Source organism: Geotrypetes seraphini, chromosome 10 (genome assembly GCF_902459505.1).
Source record: "Geotrypetes seraphini chromosome 10, aGeoSer1.1, whole genome shotgun sequence".
Taxonomy (NCBI): domain Eukaryota; kingdom Metazoa; phylum Chordata; class Amphibia; order Gymnophiona; family Dermophiidae; genus Geotrypetes; species Geotrypetes seraphini.
This window is the reverse complement of record NC_047093.1, coordinates 46,937,463-46,965,184: the sequence shown is the minus strand read 5'-3', so window position 1 is coordinate 46,965,184 and position 27,722 is coordinate 46,937,463. Positions and strand designations below refer to the sequence as shown.

The window sequence follows — 27,722 nt, the reverse complement described above, 5'->3', positions numbered from 1 at the left end:
TCATTGTGGATATCCTGAAAACCTGACCCGGCTCCGGCTCTCGAGGACCGGAATTGCCTACCCCTGCCCTATCCTATCAGTAAATTGTAGTCCTACCCCCATCCTTACTTTTGTGTCAGAACTCCCTCCCCTTTCCCTACTTTATTTTAAAAAATTTCTTTATTCATTTTAAAAACAAGCACAAAGTGCAATAGAATATACAAACATTTGGCACAATAAGACAGCATTTATATCTATAAAATAACAACATAAGTACTTTTCTCCCTCCTTCCCACCCTCCCCAGAAGTGTGCGAAACTCCTTTAAAAATTAAAGGCTTATACCGGTGGTTCCCAAACCTGTCCTGGAGGACCCCCAGGCCAGTCGGGTTTTCAAGATAGCCCTAATAAATATGCATGGAGCAGATCTGCATTCCTGGCATCTCCATTTTATGCAAATCTCTGTCATGCATATTCATTAGGGCTATCTTGAAAACCCGACTGGCCTGGGGGTCCTCCAGGACAGGTTTGGGAACCACTGGCTTACACTATCGATTGGTTGTTAAAAAATCCGTTAATGGGCCCCAAATCTCAGCAAATTTTTTAATAATATCTCATTTGTTTCAAATTCATACGCTCATAACGATAAAATAGGCACAAGGTTTCCCACCACAAAATATAATTCAGTCTATCCCAGTTTTTCCAATTTTTTGTAATGAACTGTATAGCAATCTCTTGCTTGCGTTAACTGGTCTTTTGTGTTGTAATATAGGGGTCCTTTTACAAAGGCGCGGTAGCGGTTTAATGCGTGGAATACCGTGCATTAAGCCGCCTGCCACGCTAGTGCCTAACGCCTCAATTGATGAGGCGTTAGGATTTTAGGCTGCTGCGGGGGTTAGCGTGTGATGAAATGTCCGTCGCGCTAACCCCCGTAGCGTGCCTTGATAAAAGGAGCCCATAGTTCCAAACAAAACAATGTCATACGACAATGGGATCGAAGTTTCCAATATCCTATTGATTGTACCCCATATAGACTTCCAAAACTTGAGTATCAAGGGACAATAATACAACAGGCGATCCCTACATCAAGATGACAATGCCAGCATCTATTAGATTTTAAACTGTCTAACTTTTGCAAACAAACAGGGGTCCAAAAATTTCTATGTACCCGTATTTGCCGGCGTATAAGACGACTTTTCAGTACCTTAAAATCCTCCCCAAAGTCGGGGGTCGTCTTATACGCCGGGTACTGTTTACATGCAGTGGCGTACCAAGGGGGGGCGGAGGGGGCGGTGCGCCCCGGGTGCCAGCCCTAAAGGGGTGCTCCCGGCCTTGCCGTTCAATCCCCCCCACCCCCGAAGGACCGCTTGCCCCACTGACCTTCCTGCACCACCTGTGAAGCAGTCCGCAGCAGGATCGCGAAGTCAGCGTCAGCGATCCCGCCCCTCCTCTGACGTCAGAGGAGGGGCGGGACCGTGGCGCAGGAAGCAGCGCAGGGATCGCTGACACTGACTTCGCGATCCTGCTGCGGCTGCTTCATAGGTGGTGCGGGGAGGCCAGGGGGGCGAGCGGTCCTTCGGGGTGGGTCGGGGCATCAGGCCTTCAGGGTGGGGCGGGCGGGCAGGCAGGCAGGCTTTCAAGGGGGAGGGGGTGACAGGCAGGCAGGCAGGCCTTCAAGGGGGGGGACAGGCCTACAAGGGGGGAGACAGGCCTTCGGGGGGGTGCAGGCCTTCGGGGGGTGCAGACCTTCAAGGGGAGGACAGGCAGGCAGAAGGTTGTGCAGAAGGTGTGCGGAAGAAGGGGTAGTCTTATACGGCGAGTATATAACAAACTCTATATTTTAACTGTAAAAGTTGGGGGGTCGTCTTATACGCCCAGTCGTCTTATACACCGGCAAATACGGTACTTTTAAATTGTATGCCGCCTAGAAGGTTATACGGTTAGTTCAGGACAGAAAGATCACAACAAACTTGAAATTTGAAACCATGCAGGAAGATTAATTGCTCATTTTTAGCTTCATGAAGGCGCTAGTTTACAAATGTCAAGTAGCATTGCAAAGGGAAAGGCATGAAAGTTTTATAGCTGATTGGTCACACGCAGAAGAAACTACACAAAAAAATAATGGGAGTTTTAACCAAATGCAGAAACATGGAAGTGAGGTCTTTCTGCAGGGTTACTGAAGTTTCCCTTTCTCCCTATCATAGTTTCAAATTAAAATTTGATTAAACGCTTAACAAAAATTTCAAAGCGTTGTACATTAAAATGTAAAATAAGCAAAAACTGCAGTTGTGCAATCTCTTCTTTTATCTATGCAACTTGGTGTTGTTGAGTAAAGAAAAAAAAACTAAAGGAATTGACCCCAATATATCCACAGAGAAGAAAATCCAAAGAACACCCAAAAAATTCTGTGGAGTGACGATGTTCCTAAATGGACTTTATTTGAAAGTGTCAAAGTTCCAAAGGTACACTTAAATCATCCACATAAAATAATTTCATCCACATAAAAATAAATTCATCCACATAAAAATCAGTTATCCACATAAAAGCCTTAAAGGACCTAGTCTACTAGGGATACAGGACCCAACACGGTCCGCGTTTCGACAAAAAGTCTTCTTCAGGGGTCCCTGGGGGTCCTATAAAGGTGAATACGTGGGAAACAATTGTGTGGTGAGCCGGAAGTGAGACCGTGTTGGGTCCTGTATCCCTAGTGGACTAGGTCCTTTAAGGATTTTATGTGGATAACTGATTTTTATGTGGATGAAATTATTTTATGTGGATGATTTTAGTGTACCTTTGGAATTTTGAAACTTTCAAATAAAGTCCATTTAGGAACATCGTCACTCCACAGAATTTTTTTGGTTTTTGTTGAATAAAGAAATCCACAAAACAAGCATACAAATAACCAACAAGCCCCCCCCCCCCCCCCATTTTTACAAAGCCTAATAGCGCAGGCTGGCGTGGTAAATGCTCAGACGCCCACAGGGATTGAGCAGGTGTCGGAGCATTTGCTGCATGGCACTTGCCCGTGTGACTTAACAGTGGCGTAGTAAGGGGGTGCGGTCCGCCCCAGGCGCAGTCTTCCTGAGGGCACAGCACCCCTCCTCCTCTCCTTTCCGCACCCCCTTGCCTTTCCCAGTACCTTTTTCACTTCCCCGGCGCAAGGTTGCAGCCTGCATCGGCGCTGTGACATCACTTCCGGGACCTGCGCCTAGGAAGTAATGTCACAGGGCGAGCCGACACCAATGTGGGTATGCTGCTCACGTCAGACAAGTTAAAAAAGGTACGGGGAAAGGGAAGGGGGTGTGCACATGGCAGGGATGTGAGGAAGAGGGCGGGAGAGGGGGCCACGGCCCCGAGCACCACTCACCCTTACTATGCTGCTGCGACTTAGTAAAAAAGACCGTAACTAATCTGCCAAGATTCTAAATGCTTATATAGTGGCATACCAGGATATGTGACACCCGGGGCACATCATTTCTGACACCCCTCCCCTGGCCCATCATTTTTTGACACCCCACCGGCCCATCATTTTTTTGACCCCACCCCCACCCTTGGTATGCCACTTCTACAGTTCGAAAAAGGCTAAGAAGCTGGCGGGAGTGGTGAAAGCGTCCTTTAAGGAACACCCTCCCGATCTGGCTCTATCCCGGCCCCTTTGTGACGCCACCGGACAGCGTTCTCAGCCATTGGCCGACCTTGCCTTGGTTGCAGTGCCCAGGCAAGGTCGACCAATGCCTGAGAACGCTGTCCGGCGGCGTCACGAAGGGGCCGAGATAGAGCCAGATCGGGAGGGTGTTCCTTAAAGGACACTTTCACCGCTCCCGCCGGCTTCTTAGCCTTTTTCTTGGCCGTGGGGGGTAGACCGGCAGCCGTGCTGAAGTGCAGGTCCCAGGAGGTTCCGGGCCCGGACAGCTGTGCACCCCCCTAGGGCGTGCACCCGGGGCAGTCCGCCTTCCCCCCTCCCCCCGCCCTTGGTATGCCACTGTGCTTATAAAATGCACACTTTGAGTTTTATAGTTGAAATGCCAGCCTTCCTGCTCAGAGTTGCTTACTTGAGCTGTGAGGAGTGAATTCCTGCATAGCTGAAGTGCTGCTGCTGCTGCTGCTGCTGCTGTTGTTGCTGCTGCTGCTGCTGGCTAAGGATCTGCAGCTGCAGGAAGAGTTGCTGTTGCTGCAGGAGTCTGGCATAGGCTGAATCCATGGGAGGCGGAGACTTCTCTGCCTTCTGATCTGGTGGAATGTACTGGTGATACTTCAACTTTTTCACCTTTGGCTTGGTGTCCTTGGGTTTTTTGTGGCGGTTCTTGCCATCACCGGATGATTTTGACTAGAATGCAGAGAAAAGGCATTATGGGAGAATGTAATAGGGAGGGCAATTTTCAAGAGCCATTTGACCAGTTAAGTACTGATTTACCTGGCTAAAAATGCTGTATGAAAATTTCCCATTCTTACACAAGCTACTTGTGCTATTCCACAGCGACAGGACCAGAATTGCTAGACTTTTCAACATTACCTCATATACCCAGGACAGGATGTTCATGATTCCCCAAATATCTTTTAAGGACACTGGCAAACATGTAACATAACACAAGAATATAAGAATTGCCATACTGGGACAGACCGAAGGTCCATCAAGCCCAATATCCTGTTTCCAACAGTGGACAACCCAGGTCCCAAGTACCTAGCTAGATCCCAAGTAGTAAAATAGATTTTATGCTGCTTATCCTTAATAATGGCCTATGGATTTCTCTTTTAGGAAATTATCCAAACCTTTTATAAACCCCGCTAAGCTAACTGATTTCATTGCATTCGCTGGCAACAAATTCCAGAGTTTAATTACACATTATATGAAGAAATATTTTCTCCAGTTTGATCTAAATCTACTACTTAGTAACTTCATCGCACGTTTCCTGGCATGTACTACAGGAGCACTGATTTTACAAACCAACATGATTTAAAAACAGAACATTTTCACTCAGGGCTTTACACGTGTATGCACTGACAGAGTATAAGAACATAAGAATAGCCTTACTGGGTTGGACCAACGGTCTATCAAGCCCAGTAGCCCGTTCTCACGGTGGCCAATCCAGGTCACTAGTACCTGGCCAATACCCAAAGAGTAGCAACATTCCATGATCTCAGAGTAAGCAAGATTCCGGAACCCCAAATAGTAGCAACATTTCATGCAGAATCCACAAAGAGTAGCAAGATTCTAGAATCCCAAGGAGTAGCAACATTCCATGCTACCAATCCAGGGCAAGCAGTGGCTTCCCCCATGTCTTTCTCAATAACAGACTATGGACTTTTCCTCCAGGAAACTGTCCAAACCCTTCTTAAAACCAGCTACGCTATCCGCTTTTAACACAACCTCTGGCAATGCGTTCCAGAGCTGCATCTGCCTATAAATGCTGATCACCCAATATATCCATGTGTTTGGGGTGCATTTAGACCAGGGAAGATAATAACCAACAAAGCAGTTAACTAAACTGCATTAAGGTTTCACAATTAATGCATGTAAAAGGCAAAAAATTTAACTAGAGACACGTGCAAATCTCCGTGTGCCCCTGCATTTGAGAGAAGATGATTCCTCCACTCACGCAGGGCAATAATTATTACTCTGTTTTAACCACAGTGTTTCTAATGTGCAATGCTGTTAACTACACCTCTAGAGATGCACTTAACCTTCACTATCTGTCATATTAACAGTTAACATACATTAATGGCACTCATGGTAGCTGCAAGGCACACTCCCCACCCCCTCTACATGAACTCTTGTGTTAGGTGCTTAATATGGCACATAATGCCCACGGTTAGCACAACATGTTAAGGGGCCTGTTTATTAAGCAATCATTAGATAAATTGAGCACTAAAACATTTATCTTCATGAATGACATCACAATCTTATTCTCTAGAACCCAAGAAAAAATGACACTTTGGAAAAGATAACATAAATATTTGGATTTGATCGAAAGCTGGGTAATAATATATAGACAATAATAATAATAATAACTTTATTTTTGTATACCGTAGTACCAGAATAGTTCAGAGCGGTTTACATGACAAGAGACTGTACATCTATAGCGAAATTTACAAATAAGTCAATCAATCAATATAACTTAGCGAGTCGGGAGCAGGCAAGAAGGAGATAGAGAGGTTATAAACAAATCAATCGGCATGGCTTAGGAAGTTGGGTGCAGGTAGGTAGGAGGAACAGGTAGGGAGGAGGCAGGTAGGTGGAAGGTGCAGGAAGGTGGGAGGTACAAGGCATAGTTAAAAGTAGAGTTACAAGGAGGGCGGGAATCAGAGATATATAGGAAGGATGAGAAAATAAAATGTTGTTGGTGAGTACATCTGATAACATCTGCAGTAATCAGACATTTAAGCCAGATGATGATTCAGACCAAATTGGCTCTTTCTGTCAGATTTTAAGGGTACAAATAGATAGTCAGTTGTCAATGGCTGCTTGGGACTTCAGTGGCAGCATTCGAGATACCACAGGCTCTATGCATTAAGCTGAGCTTTTTGGTTTTTGGTGGTGCTGTTGCGACTTATTAGAGTTGCAGAGGTCAGTCAAGATTGACTTTAAACACCTATCAGAAAAAATGACTCCTTCCAGACAGATTTGCTGGGGCATCAGGCCGCCAAGTGGTATAAATTAATATCAGAATATTTGAATAAGAAGCCTAAAAGACATTTGGAGCATTGAGATAAAGCAGCAGATTTCTGCTACTCAATGGCCACGGATTTGGACTTGGAGGATGAGATGTACAGCGTCAGCATCTACGAGACAAACTTGGTTCTTTTTGTTACATAAAATTTTTTAGACCCCAGTTCGTTTGCAGAAGTTAGATAGTTCAAAGTCTAACAGATGCTGGCACTGTCATCTTGAAATAGGGACACTGGATCATCTGTTGTTCTATCGTCCCTTGATATTCAACTTTTGGAAATCAATATGGGAACACATGAATTTGATACTGGAAATGTTGATTCCGTTGTCCTATGATGTGGCAATCTGTGTGACATTGTTGAATGATAAATCTCCGTTGGACAGATAAAAATGCAGGGATGTCAGGGATTGCCATACAAATGATTACCAAAAATTGGAAAAACTGGGACAGGCTTAATTTTTTCTTTTGGTGGGAAACTTTGTGTCTATGCTATAAATATGAAAAAATGTATTCAGAAACAATGGGATATAACAAAATTTTAAAATTAACATGGGGCCCATTAATTGAGTTTATGAAATCTGATTAATTTGTAAGAACCCTTAATTCTTATTTGATTCACATACACATTTAGGGAGGGGGGAAATATATATTTTATGTTATCTCCTGATAGATTGCAAATTCTGTTCATTGTATTATTTGGTTGATAAATTTTTGCACTTTGTACTCATGTCAAAAATTAATAAAGACTTAAAAAGAAAAGAAAAAATGACCCCTGAAGCAGGCATTCATTTGCTGAAACACAACTCCGTGTTGAGTCTGTTTTACTGTATTGGACCTCTGGATAAATATATTTAATGCATTTTTAATCCACTGTCTGACTCCCAGCAATATTTGATTTGATTAAAGCCCACTAATCCTTCCCAATTGTAATTGTTTTGCTCCTGGAGTACTTTATTGAGTTTTCCACCTACTAGACCTGGATGATTGAGGTCTACAAAATCCTGAGTGGTGTAGAATGGGTAAAAGTGAATTGATTATTCAGCCTTTCAAAAAGCACAAAAAGCAGGCAACACTCAATTACATGAAATTAACATGGGATTACCGGTAGTACTTTTAAAGCAAATAGGAGGAAATATTTGTTTACTCAAAGAATAGTTAAGCTCTGGGACTCGTTGCTAAAGGATAGTAGTTGTGCTTTGAGTAAATCTCTTCATAAGGGATTAACAATTCCCAATAAATAAATAAATAAATGGATTATTGCAATATCATATACTCTGAATGCTCTAAGTTGATATTCAAGAAATTACAGACAGTCCAAAATACAGCTATCAGACTAATATATTCTATTCACGAGTTTGATAAATTAACACCATTTTTTCTGCATTGGCTACCAATAGTGGCCAGACTGAAATTCAAATTATACATGATAATATTTAAGATCTTATATGGTATTGCACTGCCATATATGGTAGATCTTTTACAATTCTCAAATGCGACATTTTTTTCCGAAACCAGATGAAATTGCATTTTCCAGCTGTTAATAAGCTTAGATTTCAGAGATTATTAATATCGTCTTTTCCTTACCAGGTGGTTATGGTATGCAAATCTCTCCCCTCTTCAATTAGATTGTTTAAAAAAATGAATTGTTATTTAGAAGAGCATGAAGATGCTATATGGGATGCCTTGCTTTATTTTTGACTTACCCCCCCCCCCTTTTATGATACCGCATTAGGGTTTTTATCGCAGGCCATGGCAGCTCATTAGCGTCAGAGCTTTTACCACTGCAGCCTGCAATAAAAAACCCTGACACAGCTTCATAAAAGGGGAAGGGGGTTAGTTTTTGTTGTTTTGTAAAGATAGATCATCAGCCATCAGTAATTCCTGGATTGTCCCAGTCTTCTTGCTTGTTATCTGCCTGGAACTATACAGATTCTCAGAGAATGTAAGAACCAAGATGTAATGTAATAAGATTCTGTAGTTACTGCATGGTAATTGCCATATTAATATTCGATAAGTGCCAAACCTCTGTAGGAACTGTTGAGAGTGTTTGTATCAATTTTACTCTTCAGTTAACAGAGAAAAGTTTGTAATTGCCCAATAACTGCACACAGGTAAGAACATAAGAATGTAAGAGTTGCCGTACTGGGTCCATTATGCCCACATCCCAATTTCAACAGTGGCCAAGCCCAGTCACAAGTAACACAGAATCTAAAAAATTAGCAAGATTACATTCTACCTACCCCTATGGATAGCTAGTAGTTTTCCCCAGATCTCTCTTAATAATCATTTATAGACTTGTCTAAACTTTTTTTAAACACTGCTAAGCTAACTGCTTTTACCACATACTTTGACAATGAGTTCTAAAGTTTAACGATGCATGGAGTGAAAAGTATAATTTTCTCCTATTTGTTTTAAATATACCTCTTTGTAATTTCATGGCAAGTCCTCAAATCTTTGTATATTTATAAACTTAAATAAGTTACCTATTTATGTTAGAACAGCCTATTTATGTCGCCCTCCTTAAATGGATAAACTTAGCTAGATAATGGCAATTTTCAACTCCCATCTGGTTAAGTTGCAGAGCTACCCACAATGCCTCCAATCTTTCCCTCTCTTGACTGAAAACTTTAAGCCACTTTAAGCACTAGTTTAAATAAAAAGTGATCTGCATAAATCCTTTTGAATGCTGACCTCTTTTTACATTTGGAAAGAATAAACCAGCTCTGTACGGAAAACATACAAGAACGGTTCATTCTCTTCCAATTCCCTTGCACTACACCGCAGAAGGAGAGGGGAAAGAAAAATCAATTTGAAGGTGGTAAAGACGGGAGGAGATTCTAGGACTCCCCTGTCTTCCCCACCTTAACTGCTTGAGCAGCTGACATCACACCGAAGCTGCCCCAGAGATTCTGCATCTTCTGTAGAGAGAGGTTTGTGTCCTACCTTCACTGCTGGTGGGACAGGAATGGAAGGTGACAAGTGTCCATTGGTCTCTTTTGAGTTCTGATTATTCAGACCACATTCTGCTTCATCTACATCCTTTTCAGAGCCCTGGGAATGATTCTGAAACCAGAGCGATTTCTTATTAGTAAAACAATAATTCACATCACAAGCAGCAAGCAGTTTTACGACAGTGTGGTAAATCTATTCTGGTACTGTGTTAATTTCCCTGGGCTCTCTTTCTTTTTCTTAGCGGAAGTTTTGGACTCACACCGATGTGGAGTGTTCTGAATACTTTTGGTCAGATTTGGAATATGAGTTCCTACTCTCAGTGGCTTAATAAGGGTAGTGGTGCCCTTCCCCTCCCCCATACCTTTTTGGCGCTCTCTCTGATGTCACTTCCTAGGCGTGGGTCCTGGAAGTGATGTCAGAGAGAGCATCAAAAAGGCATAGGGGAAGGCATGGGGTGCACTTGGCAAAGAGAGAAGCGGGTGGGGTGGGGGAGCAAGCGGACAGGTGAGTAAGTAAGCGGGGGGGGGGAAGGAGGAGGGGTGCCACCGTGCCCTTAGGAAGACCGCGCCAGGGGCAGACCACACACCCCTTGCTATGCCACTACCTACTTATTTATTTATTTAATTAAATTTCTAGCCCGTCCTTCCGGGAACTCAGAACGGGTTACAAGCTAACATTCACAGTTTGCTATGTTGGACAGTACATCTGACAATACTCTGGTTAACCTCACTGCAGCCTAATGATGTGGGAGAAAGAATTCATCTAAAGAGCAGTTTGGCTCAGGATATACTTCTAGGCCCCAAATCTATAAATGGCCCCTAAAACCTAGGCACTGAGGAACATGGTGCATAGTACATGTCAATCATGAGCTAGGTGCTGTTTATAGAATCGTGCCTAAATCGGACTTAGGCGCTGGAAGGCATCAAAATCTTAGGCATGCCCTATTTATGCCAAGGTTTTCATGGCCTAAATACTGGCACTTAAGTCCAATTTATTTATTTTTTTTAATAAATAAATAAGTCCAATTTAGGCACCTACATGTAAGACACGCCCGTGATCTGCACGTAACCAAGCCATTTTTCTTGGAGGCGTCTTAGCCTAGGCACCTAGATGAAAGTGGTAGGAGCCTAGAAAACAATTAACTTTAATTTAAGCCAACTGTTAAGCCAATTAAGGTTGGCTTTTACTAAACCGCAGTAGAGCTTCTTAACGCGGGTCGGCGAGGTGAATGTTCTGACACGTATAGGAGTTGAATGAGCGTCGGAACACGTACCTACTACTGCGGTTTAGTGAAAGGAGCCCTCAGATTGATGGAACCGGGCGAAGAGGGCAACCTGAACTCAGATGGCTGGACACGTTGAAAACAGCCATGGGGATGACGCTGGAGGACCTTTCCAGGACTAGCATAAAAATGATTTCTTTTTAGATCTGCAATCCATCAAGTTGCTAGGAGTCGAGCACATGTTGAGGGCACCTAACAACAACAACAAGCTCGTTATCAGCACTGATTAAGCTTTTTAAAATAATTAAGTTAGGCGCCTAGATTAGATTGGTGCATCTAGCCAGGTACCTAACTTTAGGCATCTTTTATATAATTTGGGCCCTAGAGTCTGCTGTGGGTACCCTGAGGTAGGGTTACCAGATTTCACTTTAGTAAAATCCGGATCCCCTAGACCCACCCCCAGGCCTGCCCAGTTCCACCCATATTGGGCACCAATCATAACTGTGTTTAGTGCCAGGGGTGGCCCTATATGAAGCCAACTGAGGAGGAGGCCGCAGGCGGCACTCTTCTGGGAGTGGCATCCTGCCACTCATCAGCTTTCCCGCTCATCTGTTACCTCTATCACAATCCTTCCTTGGCATCTCTCCTTAGGTTCCCTCTCCCTCAGCAGGGACGATATCTTCTTTCTTAAAGGACCTTCGACCACAAGAGGACATCCGCTGAAAATCAAGGGCGGGCAATTTCATGGCGACCACCAAAAGGGTGGTCGATCATTGGAATGAACTTCCACTGCAAGTGATTAAGGCCAGCAGCATGCTAGATTTTGAAAAGAAATGGGATATGCATGTGGGATCTCTAGCGGGGAGAAGTTCGGAGGGTGGGCCATTAGCGTGGGCAGACTTGATGGGCTATGGCCCTTTTCTGCCGTCATATTCTATGTTTCTATGTTTCTCTTCCTTCCTTAACCCCCCACCCAATTCTACCTTTAATTGTTCCAAAGGTTAGTGATTCACACACGCTGTCCATCTGAGGCCGGCCTGATGTCTTCTCTCTACTGTGGCCCACCCCAGTGGAAACAGGAAGTTATGTCAAAGAGGGAGGCCGCAGTAGAGAAAAGACATCGGGCTGGCCTCAGATGGGCAGTGTGTGCGAATCGCCAACCTTTGGGACAATTAAAGGTAAAATCGGGAGGGTGGCGCCCTCTCATCATTCGCCTCAGGCAGCAGATTGCCCTGGGCCACTTCTGCTTATCTAGAACTGTGCTTAGTGATTGTACGCATCGCTAACATTTAGGCCCACCCTTTAATCTAAGGAAAGCCAAGCCTAAATACCTGTGCCTGTCGGATGTATTCTATAAACTTTGAAGAACACCCACGATCCGCTCATGACTAGTGAATGGGAGCACATCACTGTGATATCACAGTCAATATAAAGCAGCCTGGCTCAGTGTCTTGTGAGGTGATTTGCAAATCTCTCGCTAACAAGTCCGCCTCAACAGCTGAGAGGAATTAAAGAACAGCTGCTTCCAATGAAACTGCATCCTGGATCAACTGTGCGAGATTTGAAAAGTACGCAGGAGAGTGTAATTTTGTGACATGTTACCTCTGTGAAATGCCAAAAAAGGTGCTCATTTTATAAAGACAATATCAGCGCTTATGAACCTTTAAAAAATAGACCCTTCAATAAAGCCCAAAGAAGGTGTAAATTTTATAAAGGATTCTTCATGCATATATGCCAGTATATGTATATAAAATGCTATTTATAAAATTATCAGGAAAGGGAAAGGTGATGGAATTTGATATACTGCCTTTTTGTGATTACGGTTCATAGTCAGTGGCGCGCAAGACACCAGCGCACCGACAATCCAGCGCTGACAATTCAGCGCAAGACAGAAGTGCGCCGCCGAAAGCCACCGAAAAACTTATTTTTTAAGAGCTCCGACGGGGGCTGCTCCCCCACACTTTAATGCATAGTGTTCGCGCTGCCGTTGGGGGTGTGTGTGTGTGTGGGGGGGTGCAACCCCCACATTATAGAGAAAACAGAACAGTTTCTGATTTTTTTCAGGAAAAGTTCTGTTTTGTCTATAATGTGGGGGGTTGCACCCCCCACACCCCCTCCAACGGCAGCGCGAACACAATGCATTAAAGTGGGGGGATACCCCCCCCACACACCCCGTCAGAGCTCTTAAAAAAATAAGTTTTTCGGTGGCACGCTTCTGTCTTGCGCTGAATTGTCAGCGCTGGATTGTCAGCGCACCAGTGTCTCGCACATGATTATCCCATCGCCGTGATTACAATCAAAGCAGTTTACATATTATAACAGTCCTTGCACAGCTAGACATCTCCTAAAGAGAATGACACAGGGACAAATTTGTCCCCATCCCCGCAGGAACTCAATTTCCCTGTCTCGTGAGTTTAGTCGTTGTCCCTTCCCCATTCCTGTAAGCCCTGCCTTAACCGCACAAACCTCAGACACTTATGATTTTAAAGTGTTTGAGGCTTGTGCAGATGAGAACAGAGCTTAGGCATTGGTGGAATGAGGCATTATGACATCACAATCTGAGCTCTAGAATGTTGCTACATATGATTTTAAAGTGTTTGAGGCTTGTGCAGATGAGGACGGAGCTTAGGCATTGGTGGAATGAGGCATTATGACATCACAATCTGAGCTCTAGAATGTTGCTACATATGATTTTAAAGTGTTTGAGACTTGTGCAGATGAGGACAGAGCTTAGGCATTGGTGGAATGAGGCATTATGACATCACAATCTGAGCTCTAGAATGTTGCTACATATGATTTTAAAGTGTTTGAGACTTGTGCAGATGAGGACAGAGCTTAGGCATTGGTGGAATGAGGCATTATGACATCACAATCTGAGCTCTAGAATGTTGCTACATATGATTTTAAAGTGTTTGAGACTTGTGCAGATGAGGACAGAGCTTAGGCATTGGTGGAATGAGGCATTATGACATCACAATCTGAGCTCTAGAATGTTGCTACATATGATTTTAAAGTGTTTGAGACTTGTGCAGATGAGGACAGAGCTTAGGCATTGGTGGAATGAGGCATTATGACATCACAATCTGAGCTCTAGGATGTTGCTACTTATGATTTTAAACTGTTTACGGCTTGTGCAGATGAGGATGGAGCTTGCAGGAATGGGATAGGGACAGGAAAATAATTTGTCGGGACAGGAAAATGAGTTCCTATGGGAACGGGGAAAAATTTGTTCCCGTGTCATTCTCTAATCTCCTGAGAGATGTTTATCGGGCAAACTGACCAATTTTCAAAGAGCGATTAATTCACTATCAAGTAACACAATTACCGACATGTCTATAGCAGTCGAGTTTAAGCATCGTAAAACCGATGCAAAATAGCCAAGCAAATGTAAGTGAATTAATCGCTTGGCTATTTTGCATGGGGTTTTACTAATTTGCATGGCCAGATCGGATCGGAAAATTGGCAATCGAGGGGAAAAACCCACGGTGGGCCGTTTTGTGAATTGGGTTGGTTAGCAGCGATTGTCGCTAAATATGATCACTGACTTTAGTGAATCTGGGCCTAGATGTTTCAACAAAATATTTTTTTTTGAGACATCACTCTTCAGTCATTTACAGTATAGGAAGATTATATAGTTCTTTCAACATCATGCATTAATGCTGAAACACGGCCTGTGTCATGCCCAGATGCCTAGATGTGTTTTATCTAATAAAAGATATTTTTGTGCCATATCATCCTTTTTGTTTGGTAATATCCACTGTTGTTTCCTGGTTCTTGTGGTACTTTGGTTCTCTTTTTTAGGGGGGGCTTATAAAATTGCACCATCTTCATGGAATTCAAAGTGGTGGGCATTGGAAGATTAAGTGACTTGCTCAGGGTCACAAGGATTTGATCTCACAACCTCTGGGTGCAGAGGCAGCAATTCTACCAGTGAGCCATAGCTTCCGAGTTGGAGATGTAATTAATGCAAAAGGAAGCCAGGGACTTTTAAGGACCTGCAGAGAGTAAAGATGGCAATCTATCCCTGTTAACGGCTAATCAGTTTAAACAGTAGAAACAGATAAACACACTTTGAAATGTCTGTATGCAAATGATAGAAACCTGACTATATGAGATAAGAAGTTAGAGTATATAGAAATCTATTGAGAACATTAAACTAATTTCCAAACATAAATTTATTTATTTATTTAATCCGTTTTCTATCCCGTTTTCCCCAAAGAGCTCAGAACAAGTTACAGGTCTTTGTTCTGTTCGACAGCCTGGATCAGCTGTCCCTTCTTTACCAGCAGACAGACCTGTGATGTCTTATAAACCCCAGATAGTCCTACAAAACCACAGCAGATCATTTTTTTGGCTTGCCTCCATAAGTGCTTGGAAAATTGTGATGCCCTGTGCCAAGTACAGAGTGTAACAAAGACTCGGGAATGAGGGACTCTGGAGCAGAGCCAAGGAGCTGTCTAGCCTAGGTTAACAATTGCTTGGGACGCTTTGCAGGACACCCTGCTCTTCTGTAATATCACTGGGGGGCTGATCTAATTGCTCATTTCCTCCGTGTGCTTGCCTGTGTGTGTTCCAGGAAGGCAGTGCAGCTCAGAGGGAGTGCTCTTCTCTGGGTTCAGGTCTCTTGAACTGGCCACTTGGATATATATTTCTGAAAAAGATATTTTTCATGTACTTCTTGTGCTATTGTTCCATCAAATTGTTTTTGTTCTTTATTTGCAAAGCAATGGACTAAATTTGTGGTCACAGGATTGAAAGCGTTTTAGTTACAACCAAAACGTATTACTGGCTCTTGTGGAAATGCATTTGTTTTTGTAAGAATGGGGAAATGTGACAAATGGGGGAGCTTTTGTTTTATCTTTTGGTACCTTCTTCACTTCTACAAAGGAAATATTTTACTGAAGAAACAAAGGCAGGATCTCTTCCATCTGCAAAAGCCTAATATAAAATGTTGTCCTGTTCTGATCCTGTGGTGTCTATTCTGGTCAAGCTGCTGGCATCATCACCCATGGGATTGACTCTGCCCACAGCTGCACCTTTGTTAAAAATTAATGATACAAATGGCAATTCAGTTAAAATTGCAGTTGCGTTCATTGAGTTCGGTAAACGGAAACAGACCGAAAATTCCCCACAGAGAGCCCCCAAGACTGAGAGAGATCTGTGTAAGAAACAAACAAAAGTGTGTTTCACAACTTTTGCAGGGTTTCAAGCTGGAGGCTGAAAAGAACAATTCTATCAACCTAATGGTCCCTGAGTAGTGAGAGTAAGACAGAATAACCCTGATTCTATAAATGGTGCCTTATACAGTAGGCACCGTTGAAAACGGCGTCTACCACATGTCATTCAAAGTTAGGCTCCATTTATAGAATCACGCTAAGTGGTGTCTAACTCAAGACAGGCGCCAGTATATTAGGCAAGGGTTTTCTTGGCCTAAAATAGCGACATCTAACTCTTTCCACACCCAAACTTTGCCCTTAACCACACCTACTTTTCAGGTGCATATAGGCTCCTTGGTGTAGATGCCTACATAGCGCCTAACGAGTTAGGCGCCTACCCAAAACTTAATTTTTAAAAATAATTTTTAATTATTTTTTAATGGTGCTCTTTAATTAACAGTGCCGATTGACCCAATTAAAAAATTAAGTTAAGTGCCTAGATGGGCTAGGCATGCTGATCTAGTAACCCAACGGCAGGCGCTTTTTATAGAATAAGGGCCGAAGAGCTCACTAACTCAGACGGCCATCACTGTATCTGTCTCAGAAGCAAAGAAAAGTGGTTTGTAAAAACCTTTTACCCTTCTGATTCCACACAAAAGAAATATCTAGTGCCACCATTATTACCGTCGCTTATTTCTAAAGCACGACATCTTTTTCCCCCTTGCTTACTTTTTCTTTCAATTCCCAACAACCCCATTCCTCTAGAGTAGTGGTCTCAAACTCGAACCCTTTGCAGGGTCACATTTTGGATTTGTCGGTACTTGGAAGGCTTCAGAAAAAAATAGTTAATGTCTTATTCAAGAAATGACAATTTTGCATGAGGTAAAACTCTTTATAGTTTATAAATCTTTCCTTTTGGCTAAGTCTTAATAATAATATTGTCATTTATAGCTAAAGAGACATATGATCAAGAAACTGTTTTATTTTACTTTTGTGATTATGATAAACATACTGAGGGCCTCAAAATAGTACCTGACGGGCCGCGAGTTTGAGGCCACACAAATTTAAATTAGTATTCCCTTCCGTTAGGGGCATTAAAACCTTAGGCTTTCTTACTCTATGGCATTTGCCTTGGTAAAATTCTGAAATAATCTTCCTTCAGAAATTAGACTTCTTCCATCCTTGACATTTATGTAGGACAACTTTGAAGACGTAGCTTTTCCAGAAATAAGGGACTGTAACAGATGAATTTCAGGCCAATCATTGTTTTCCTTTGTCTTTCTAATTAACTTTGTGAACCGGATCGAGTCCCTAATGGGAATGACCCGGTATATAAGACTAAGGTTTGGATTGAATTTATAAAGACACATAAAAGGGAAACAGTTCCTATTCCGTAAAATTTTAAATCTAGTGCAACTGAATCATAATGCCATACCTAACATGACCATTTATTTTTTTCATCAAAACGGGACATCTATTAATATTCAGTCCCGCCCCCAACCCCGCCCTAGCCACATTCCCAATCCCACCTTAGCCCCGCTACAGCTCCGCCCCCCATTTCTTCCATTCATTTTTCATATACACATAATATCTTATTAATTCATAATGGTAACCATAAAAATTTTTTAAAAACCACAAAGCATACTATATGCAGAGAAAATGTTAAATATCATTTATATTTGGGGGGGTTTTCAAAGATGTCAATGAAGATGACTTTAAAATATGCAATGTCACCTCAGTAACTATAGAAAAATAGACAAATATAGTACAAATAAAATTCTCAAAACGGACACATTTTGATAACTAGATTGAAAATAAAATCTTTTTCCTACTTTTGCTGTCTGGTGATTTCATGAGTCTCTTGTTGCGTTTCCTTCTGACTGTGCATCCTTTCTTTAATTTCTTTCTTTCTGCATTCAGACCCAACAATTGTCCCTTTCTATTCCCTCCCTCCTTTCTTCCTATGTCCTCAGTGCCCTCAGTGCCTTCTTCCTATGTCCTTAGTGCCCCCAGTGCCTCCTTCCTATGTCCTTATGCCCCTTCCTATATCCTTAGTGTCCTCGGTTCCTCCTTCCTATGTCCTCCTCACTGCCTTCCAGCCTTTGTCTCCACCCCCTCCCCTATGCTCTAGCATCTCTCTCTCTTCTCCTTTCCTTCCTTCCTTCCCACTCCACCCCATGGTCTGGCATCTCTATCTCCTTCCCATCTCTCTCCTCTCCTTCCATCTCCCCCTCCCACTCCATTATCTGGCATCTCTTCTTCCTTTCTCTCCTTCCTTCCTCCTGGTCTGGCATCTGTCTCCTCCCCCTCCCCCATATACCCTGACATCTCTCCCCCCCCCCTCTCCATGGTCTGGTAGCTCCTTTCCCTCCCTCCCATGGTCTTGACATCTCTTTCCTCTCCTCTCCCTTCCCTGGTCTTCCTTTTCCCCTCTCTCTCCCCAATTGGGTGCAGCAGCAGCACTTCTCTTCCCCTATCCCCTCCCCAATTGGGTGCAGCAGCAACACTTCTCTTTCCCTATCCCCTCCCCAATTAGGTGCTGTAGCAGCTTTTCTCTTCCCCTCTCCACCCCTTGGGTGCAGCAGCAGCAGCAGCAGCAGCTTTTCTCTTCCCCCGTCGGGTGAAGCAGCTTTTCTCTTCCCCCCTCTCCCTTGGGTGCAGCAGCAGCAGCTTTTCTATTCCCCCCTCCCCCCTTGGGTGCAGCAGCAGCTTTTCTATTCCCCCCTCCCCCCCTTGGGTGCAGCAGCATCATTTCTCTTCCTATCCCTCCCATCAGCAGAGTCGCAAGCTTCCCTCCATCGCTGACCTATCTTCCATAGGTCAGCGATGGAGGGAAGCTTATAACTTGGTGCTCTTCCTTGCTTCGGGCCTTCCTCGTTGCTGGGTCCTGCCTTCGCGGAAACAGAAAGTAGGCAGGAGTTGGACCCGGCAGCGAGGAAGGCCCGAAGCAAGTTGTAAGCTTCCCTCCGTGTCTCCCTTAGCTTCCCTCTGTCGCTGCCCGTAGTGAACTCCTGCTCCGAGGCTCTAACGTGTGCGTGCTGACTTCCCTTCTCTTCTCCTCCCCCAGGACGTAACGTCTGGTTTTGGAGGGAAGAGAAGGGAAGCCGGCATGCACACGTTAGAGCCCCAGAGTGTGGGTTCAATTTGAATGCTGGAGTCAGCCCAGGTAGGAACATCGACGGCAGCAGCAGGATTAGGGCGTGGAGAACACGGCGGCAAGCAGGCGCAGAGAACACTGCGGGGGTTTGGTGCTGGACCGACTGTCCCCTTGTTCCCGCGCACAGCTTCGGGATGCTGTCCCTGAAAATGGGACATTTCGGCATCCCGAAGCAGTGGCTCAGGACAACAGGACGGTCGGTCCAATAATGGGACTGTCCTGTTGAAAACGGGACGTATGGTCACCTTAGCCATACCATATTGTTTCTTATACCCCGCAAATGTCAACTGGGAATTATTGGGGCTTACATAAGATTAATAAGGTTAGCAACATAGATGACATGAATCATGGTAAGACTGTAATGAAGACAGATGCGTTTATAGCACCTTCCTAAATTGAAGATAGGAGGAGGTCTGGCGTGAGCAGGTCGGGAGGCAGTTCCAAATTTTGGGGCCTTGAAACTCGAAGGTGGATTCGAAGAGTGACTTCCTCCGATGCACTGGTCCTCAATTAAACTGCTTTGTGGACTGTTGTTACTTATGGGTGAAGTTGGGCAGAAGTTTCAGCTTGGTATGTAGGTGAAAGATGGTAAAAGCAAATACAGAAGGGGAGAGAGAGTTCAGGGAGTTATGGCCAGCACTGGCACTAGTCAAATAGAAGAAAGGTGTTCTCCAAGTACGACCTGCTGTAGTCCACCATCCAGTCTAAGGAGAGATTTATTTAAGTGGGCAGTAGCAACGCTGTAGCTTCTACTATAACTGTGAAAGAGCAGTTGCCAGATATAGTGGTGTAGTAAGGGGTGGGTGGGCGGTGCCATGTTGGTGGGGGCACTGCACCCGCCTCATCGCACTCCTCTGCTTGCCACGTACATGCTCCCTTCCTTTTCCCTATATGTCTAGTTGATCACTGCCACAAGCAACAACTTCAATGTGCTCCTTACGCCCGCGTAGTCTCTCCCGCTGATGTCACTTCTGGGTGCCGCACATAGGAAGTGATGTCAGATGGAAAGCTGACGGGGTCGCGAGAAGCACATTGAAGTTCTCGTTGCTCACGGCGATGAACAACTCAAGGTACGGGGAAGGCAGGGGGGGTGCATGCAACAGGGAGGGGGGATTGGGGAAGGAGTGGGGAGGCAGAGATGAGGGCGGGGGAGGAGCGCCACCGCCCGGGCACCTCTCACCCTCGCTACGCCACTGATCATCTTCAAAGAGAAGCGGAGGAATGGAGAGACTGCAGGATGGGTAGGCAGGAGACCAGTGGCAGGGAGGGCAACAGAACACAGAGGCAGTTCCATACTCTTCCTTGCTTTTAGCAGACATGGAATCTGATGAATCCTCATATGAGGATTTTCACCAGGAACATCAGATATCGAACATTTCATAGATGCCGAGAGTCTGGGAGATCTTGTTGAAAGCACACTACATGGCGAGGAAGTGGGAAATGATGCTGCCAAGGCCAACAGTTTCCCATAGGAGGAAGAACAGATAGTGGAGCTTAGGAAGGATACCCCTGGCCTTTCATCCTCTTATTCGACCTCAGCCCCAGATGCAGCAGCAGCAGAAGCGGCAATCACCTCCAAGGCTCTGGAGAGAAAATCTCAAAGTCTAAGAGGCGGGGCAGGATTTTAACGTGCTTTAGAATCCCTGGCATTCGGAATGCAGTTGCTGTAGGAAGGAAAGCCGATGGGCCATTTTCCCATCAGTGGAATGCTGCATCATTTGCTGAAATATCACTCTTTCCAGCTAAGTTTGGGGTGCTGATCTGAGGCCAGGGACTTCATCTGGCAGTGCAAGTAGCAATGGCAGGAAAGTTACAGAAAAAAGGTAATCCCTTTCCTAAACAAAGCCCTCAGCATCTTACTCCTGTGAAGTAGCAGGCCAGCTAAAGTATGCCATGCAAAGCGTGTAACTTATAGTATTCTACAGTATAAAGCAGTTCTCATGTTAGAGATCTGCCCGCGACACTCCCATGCTCCTAATTCTAGATAATAGAAAAGGGTCTTAAAAACATTCTCTTGCTCACATTCAAAGATACCTAAATATAGTACTATGTAGTATGGTATAAGAGATCCTATGATGTGAGTAACAGACAACCTATGAGTGCGTGGTACAGTGGTTGACGCTACAGCCTCAGCATTTAATTGGCTAATTTCTGGGTTAGTGGCAATTTTCAGTTTGCAAACTGGGTAGGTATATCGATAAAATTAGGACAGCAAAAAAGGCTGTCAACTTTATTCAGCCAAGAACTGGTCTGAATATCGCCTGGGCCTAAATAACTTCTAGCAGCTACGATAACCCAGAAATTCAAAGCTGGTGCTCGTATTAAACTTAGTATTTAATATCCAGGCCAGATTTAGCTCATTGCAATCACAACCTTTAAATCTGCTGATTGCCAGGAGCTTAGAATTGGGGGTGGAGTGGTATTTGTTACTAGGGTATCCCTAATGTTCTCTTTGTCTTTCTGTATTTTAATTGCTTGGATGTTTGGGTTGCTTTCTCCATACTTTTATTTTTGTTACCTGAGATATCCCTGATTCAGTAGGAACATTTGCCTCTGTGGTTTTGGTCTCCAGTGGAGATGCTGCGGCAGAACCTTGGTATTCTTCACTTTTTGGTTGCTCTGGGGACAAGTCATCATTGCTGCTGTCATCCTCAAAGGTGAAAGCATCAAAAGGTTTGGAGAGGCTAACTTCATTATCTTAGAAAGGGAGAGAAGATAGGAGTGTTATTTTTCTATATCTACAATGCACACCGCCCCCAAACTGTGCTGATACCATGTACCAAATATTCTGAAGCTGCATATTTCTGCTAGGAAGTAAACACTACAGCATATGCTGCTGAGACAAGTGTGATACTAGTCCCTGGTGATACTAGTTCCAAGGTGATACTAGTCTCTGATCCTGACCACATATAAAGTTAAGTACTAGCAAATAAGGTTTGAAAAATTTAAAATCTATAATAATAATAATAATAATTTATTCTTGTATATCGCCATACCAGAAAAGTTCAAGGCGATTCACAGAAGTTAAAGCTAATATGTCTAATGCAGATAAAAATACAAAAGCAGATAAAATACATCAGATTATAATAAGAAAAACGTAATAAGTTAAAACAGGATGCATTAAGATATCAACCTATCGAATAGTTGTGTCTTTAACAGTTTTCTAAACTCAAAATAGGAAGAAACCTCTAACATAATTTTTCCAAGCCATATATTCAATTTAGATGCCTGAAAAGAGAGAGTTTTCTCAACGAACTTCTTGTAATGGCAAGATTTTATAGAAGAATATGTAAACAGCTGTTCTTGTTAGAGTGACTCAAAGAAAAGTGAGAAACAAGATAGCCAGGTGCCATACCAAAAACTGATTTATAACATATACAAGAGAATTTAAACAGAATTCTGGACTCTATCATTAACCAGCGGAGTTTCTGATAAAAAGGAGTGATATGCTCCCATTAAAAAAAAAAAATTAATGGCGAACGGCAGTATTTTGAATCAATCTCAATTTTTTGAGATTTTTCTTGTAAGCACCTAGATATATGATATTACAGTAATCAAGAATGCTTAAGATTGAGGACTGCACCAATAAATGGAAAGAGGTTTCATCAAAATATTTCTTAATGGTGCGGAGCTTCCAAAGCACCGAAATGCATTTCTTAAACAATAAATCAGTATGTTGTTCCAATGTGAAGTGTTTATCCAAAGTCACACCTAGTATTTTCATGGATTGTTCTATATTATAGCCAAACCGTTCACATGAATCATTGTTTCTTTAATCTTATTGTTGGGAGTTGATAGAAAGAATTTGGTTTTTTCTGCATTTAGTTTCAATTTAAAAGCAGTCATCCAGAGTTTGATTTATAAACTCTGGTGATAGACAGTTTAGCAGGATAACTATGGTAATGTCATCCACATAAATGTAAAACTTAAGCTTTAGGCTTTACAACAAATTTAAACAGGATGGGGGACAAAGGCGAACCCTGCGGAACCCCACAGGAATTTTTCCAACGATAGGACAAAGTATCATCCTTAAACAGCTGATACGACCTTGAACCCAGGAATCCATGAACCCAGTTCAAAACATACAGCCGATTAGCATTTATATAGAGTCTAAAGAAAATATTACCTAATTTAATATAAACTAAAATTACCACTAAAATTTAGCGATCCTATTATGACAGAACACTTAAAGCTCTGAGTAATGAAAATTAATTGAACACAGAGTGGTGTTTCTGAGGATCTGAACCAAGGGTAAGTTTCGGTGTATTATAGGCCATCATTTACTTCTGGGCATTGCAGGGCTGCCTTCTGAGCATTTGGAAGGAATAATTACTGACCTCAGCATCCATTTAAAAAATGAAAATGCAATTTGTTGGCCATCTTTGGTGCACACATTACCACTGGCATTTGAGTCTTCTGAGCATTTGTTGATGTATAAAGTGCGTACAAGTTTGGTGATAACCCGTTTTACCGCTGGTGCCAGTTTCTGAGCATCTGCTCTGAGGATTTCAACATATTTCCTTCAATGCCTTCAAGATTCATTTCCTGGTTATTGATAAATTCAGCTTTGAGTTTTTGTATCTATTGACAAGATTCACCCAAAACAATGTACAACAGGCATAACTGAATATCAGTTACATTGCTAAGTTTCAATGCAGGAAAAATATTGAAAGACCAGCAATTATAAGTGAAAATTAATTTTTATCTTTGGTCCAATAGGACTTCCAGAAGTTCTTAGACTTGCCAGTGCCTAAAGATTAATGAATATGTACAAGACTAATTGACCTGGAAAAATCCTACTTTTAAATTGAGTCTTGTGAATGGACAGGAGAAATGATATGATCTTAGATGAATTCTGTGAGTCCTTTAGTCTGCCTAGTCTTTCGAGAAAATGGCTTAAACATTTTTCCCACTTACAGATTTTAGCTCAGTTCTCCAGGAAATGCCACATAGGAGAGTGTTATCGAAGTTAGTAGGATCTGGATAAGTTGAACTATTTCGGTCCTCTTAATTCTCATAGGAAGCCTCAGCCCCACCACTCCTCCGCTGTATTATCTTCTAACTGCGGGAAGCATTACGTGGTGCCTCATCATTGGCCATCCATTCTACTATGTTTAAAGTGTCATTTGTGCAACTTCAGTATTGTTGTATAAATGAGGAATAAATATCCAGTATATAAATATAAAGTGCTTAGCTTAGCTTAATATTCAGCCAAAACCTGGGAGTCCGACCCGACATGTTTCGCTCCAAAAGAGCTGTATCAAGGGTCTCCCGAGGTTGCTGCCGTCATCCGACTCAGTTACATATCAGAAACTGAGTCGGATGACGGCAGCAACCTCGGGAGACCCTTGACACAGCTCTTTTGGAGCGAAACATGTCGGGTCGGACTCCCAGGTTTTGGCTGAATGTTAAGCTAAGCTAAGCACTTTATATTTATATACTGGATATTTATTCCTCATTTATACAACAATACTGAAGTTGCACAAATGACACTTTAAACATAGTAGAATGGATGGCCAATGATGAGGCACCACGTAATGCTTCCTGCAGTTAGAAGATAATACAGCGGAGGAGTGGTGGGGCTGAGGCTTCCTATGAGAATTAAGAGGACCGAAATAGTTCAACTTATCCAGATCCTACTAACTTCGATAGCACATTAATTGTAGGCTGGATAAAGAAATTATATACTCAACATTGATTGCCATAGTTTGTTATGACATAGGAGAGTGTGGCACAGTGGTTAAAGCTACAGCTTCAGCACCCTGAGGTTGTGGGTTCAAGCCCACACTGCTCCTTGTGACCCTGGGCAAATCACTTAATCCCCCCCCCCATTGCCCCAGGTACATTAGATAGATTATGAGCCCACCAGAACAGATAGGGGAAAAATGCTTGAGCACCTGAGTAGATTCATGTAAACCATTCTGAGCTCTCCTGGGAGAAAGGCATAGAATAATAAATAAAATATTGAACTTTTCCCCATACACCAGTATGAGTGAAGGACATATTTGCTTTTGGATGTTCCCATACTGAAATATTTCCATTTGGCAGAAATTCAAAGACTGACCATTTTTTTTTTAACGTACTGGGCTCATATTATGGAAATTATTACGATAAGATCTAGAAGTTCTTACTCTCTTGATTTTTTTTGAAAGCGGCTGACAGCTCATTTATTTCAACAGGCATTCCCAATATAATGAGGAGTTCATCTTGGATTTCTATGAGACTGTTCAACTGTTGCAAGAGATAACAACACGGAAGTGGAATTCAGTGATGCCTGTACACTGTATATAAGATTGTTGGTATTTTATGTCTGTTTTTAATTTACCTCCCCCCTCCCTTTTACAAAACTGTAGCATGGTTTTTAGGGATGGTTAACAAGACTAAAGATATTACGGTTCACAGACAGCAGCGCGTGAGACATACGCACGCCGACATTTGAGAGCGGACAATTTGAGCGCAAGACTTCAGTGTGCCACTCTAAAAGCTTATTTTAAAGGGCTCCGACAGGGGGTGGGGGGGGACCACCCACTTTACTTAACATTGTTGGTGCTGCCATTGGGAGTGGTTTTGGGGGGTTGTAACCCCTCCATTGTACAGAAAACAACTTTTCCTAGAAAAAATAGTTAAAAAGTTTTGTTTTTTGTATAATGTGGGGGGTTACACCCCCAACATGGCAACGTGAACAGTATTAAGTAAAGTGGGGGGGTTCCCCCCACACCCTCCATCGGAGCTCTTTAAAATAAGCTTTTAAGGGGGCGCGCGTTTGTCTCACGCGCTTTTGTCCCATCACCAATATTATAATGCCTCTGTATCACTCCATGGTGCGACCTCACCTGAAATATTGCATTCAATTCTGGTCTCCTTATCTCAAGAAAGATATAGCGGCACTAGAAAAGGTTCAAAGAAGAGCAACCAAGATGGTAAAGGGGATGGAACTCCTCTTGTATGAGGAAAGACTAAAAAGGTTAGGGCTCTTCATTCTGGAAAAGAGAAGGCTGAGGGGAGATATGATTAAAGTCTACAAAATCCTGAGTGGAGTAGAACGGGTACAAGTGGATTGATTTTTCAGTCCATCAAAAATTACAAAGACTAGGGGACACTTGATGAAACTGCAGGGAAATACTTTTAAAACCAATAGGAGGAAATATTTTTTTCACTCAGAGAATAGTTAAGATCTGGAACATGTTGCCAGAGATTGTGGTAAAAGCAGATAGCGTAGCTGGCTTTAAGAAAGGTTTGGACAAATTCCTGGAGGAAAAGTCCATAGCCCATTATTAAGACATGGGAGAAGCCTCTGCTTGCCCTGGATTGGTAGCATGGAATATTGCTATTCCTTGGGTTTTGGCCAGGTACTAGTAACCTGGATTGGACACTGTGAGAACGGGCTACTGGCTTGATGGACCATTAGTCTGACCCAGTAAGGCTATTCTTTTATTCTTATGGTAACATCGCTGATGCTTATAGAATTCCTATGAGCGTTAGAGCTGTTACAGCCATGGCCGTCGCTAAAAACTGAGGAGAGGAACTTACAAGTCATGGACCTGGGGGGACCGCCGTGTGAGCGGACTGCTGGGCACGATGGACCCATGGTCTGACTCGGCAGAGGCCATGCTTATGTTCTTATGCTTCTGTAAGCATGTTCCTTGTGCCAGCGTTAGATGCCCTCTGAAGTCACTTCCTGGCCTCGTGACCCGTAAGTGATTCAGAGAGGAATCAGGTTGGCATGAGCAACAGGCAGAAGTTACTTGTGCTAGTGAAGATAATGCAGAGATACGGGGTTGGGAGGGGGGGGAGGGATGGTGCAAGGTTGGCATGGTGTGTCAGGGCGGGGTGAAGAGGTACCAGTGCCCCCACCAACTATGCCACTGATTTCTCTGTTCCAAAAATAGCAAATTAAGGCCCTCTTTTACTAAGCTGCGATAGAGGTTTCTACTGCGGCCCGGGGCGCTAAATGCTTTGACGCTCATAGGCATTCTATGAGCATTGGAGCAGCGTCAGCGCATTTAACAATCTGGGCTATGGTAAAAACCTCTACTGTGGCATAGTAAAAGGGTGGGGTAAAATTCAGCAACTATTTATTTTATCAGGAATGCTAAAAAGAAAGAAACAAAGCAGGATAGGGCATTGATGGCAAGATCTTTGTCAAACACCTTTTTTTTTTTGCTTGTATTCAGGCAACACACTGTATGTAATTCCTTAAGGTGTCCAAATACGTGCCAAAATCTTCAGTCTTGTCCTTCCTGCAAAGAGTTTATGGGGCCTACGAGTGTGATCCTTCCACAAATAGCCTGAATTCAACTATGTGATTTATCTTCCTCACTTGTCCAAAATATGACCTGGATTCCAGACAAAAGTGACGTGCATAAATTCTTTGAGAGAATCCAAGATGGCAACTTGTACCTAACGTCTTGTGAGCGTCCTCCTTGCTCCTGACATCTTTTGACTGCTAATATTTCCTTGACATTCAAAAGCGGTGGGGTGGAACTGCAGCTGGTTGGTCCAATGGATGTTTTCTTAAGGAGGACCAGGGAAACAGAAGAGTCAGTGAGAGACCCACCAAGTTAAGTGGAGACATGTTGGGATTTCCTGG

General features: G+C 43.2%; 1 protein-coding gene across 10 annotated transcripts in view; it reads right to left on the bottom strand.

The window, feature by feature from the left end:
• The window catches only part of MYOCD (myocardin), a 157,723-nt gene that overhangs the window by 38,664 nt on the left and 91,337 nt on the right, over positions 1–27,722 (bottom strand). For all 10 annotated transcript variants that reach the window (XM_033962042.1, XM_033962039.1, XM_033962038.1 and 7 more), the window contains 3 exons: positions 21,651–21,829; positions 9,589–9,708; positions 4,030–4,304 (listed from right to left, as the gene is read on the bottom strand). In XM_033962042.1, the coding sequence (XP_033817933.1) occupies positions 4,030–4,304; positions 9,589–9,708; positions 21,651–21,829 (574 nt within the window). The remainder of the gene's footprint in view (positions 1–4,029; positions 4,305–9,588; positions 9,709–21,650; positions 21,830–27,722) is intronic.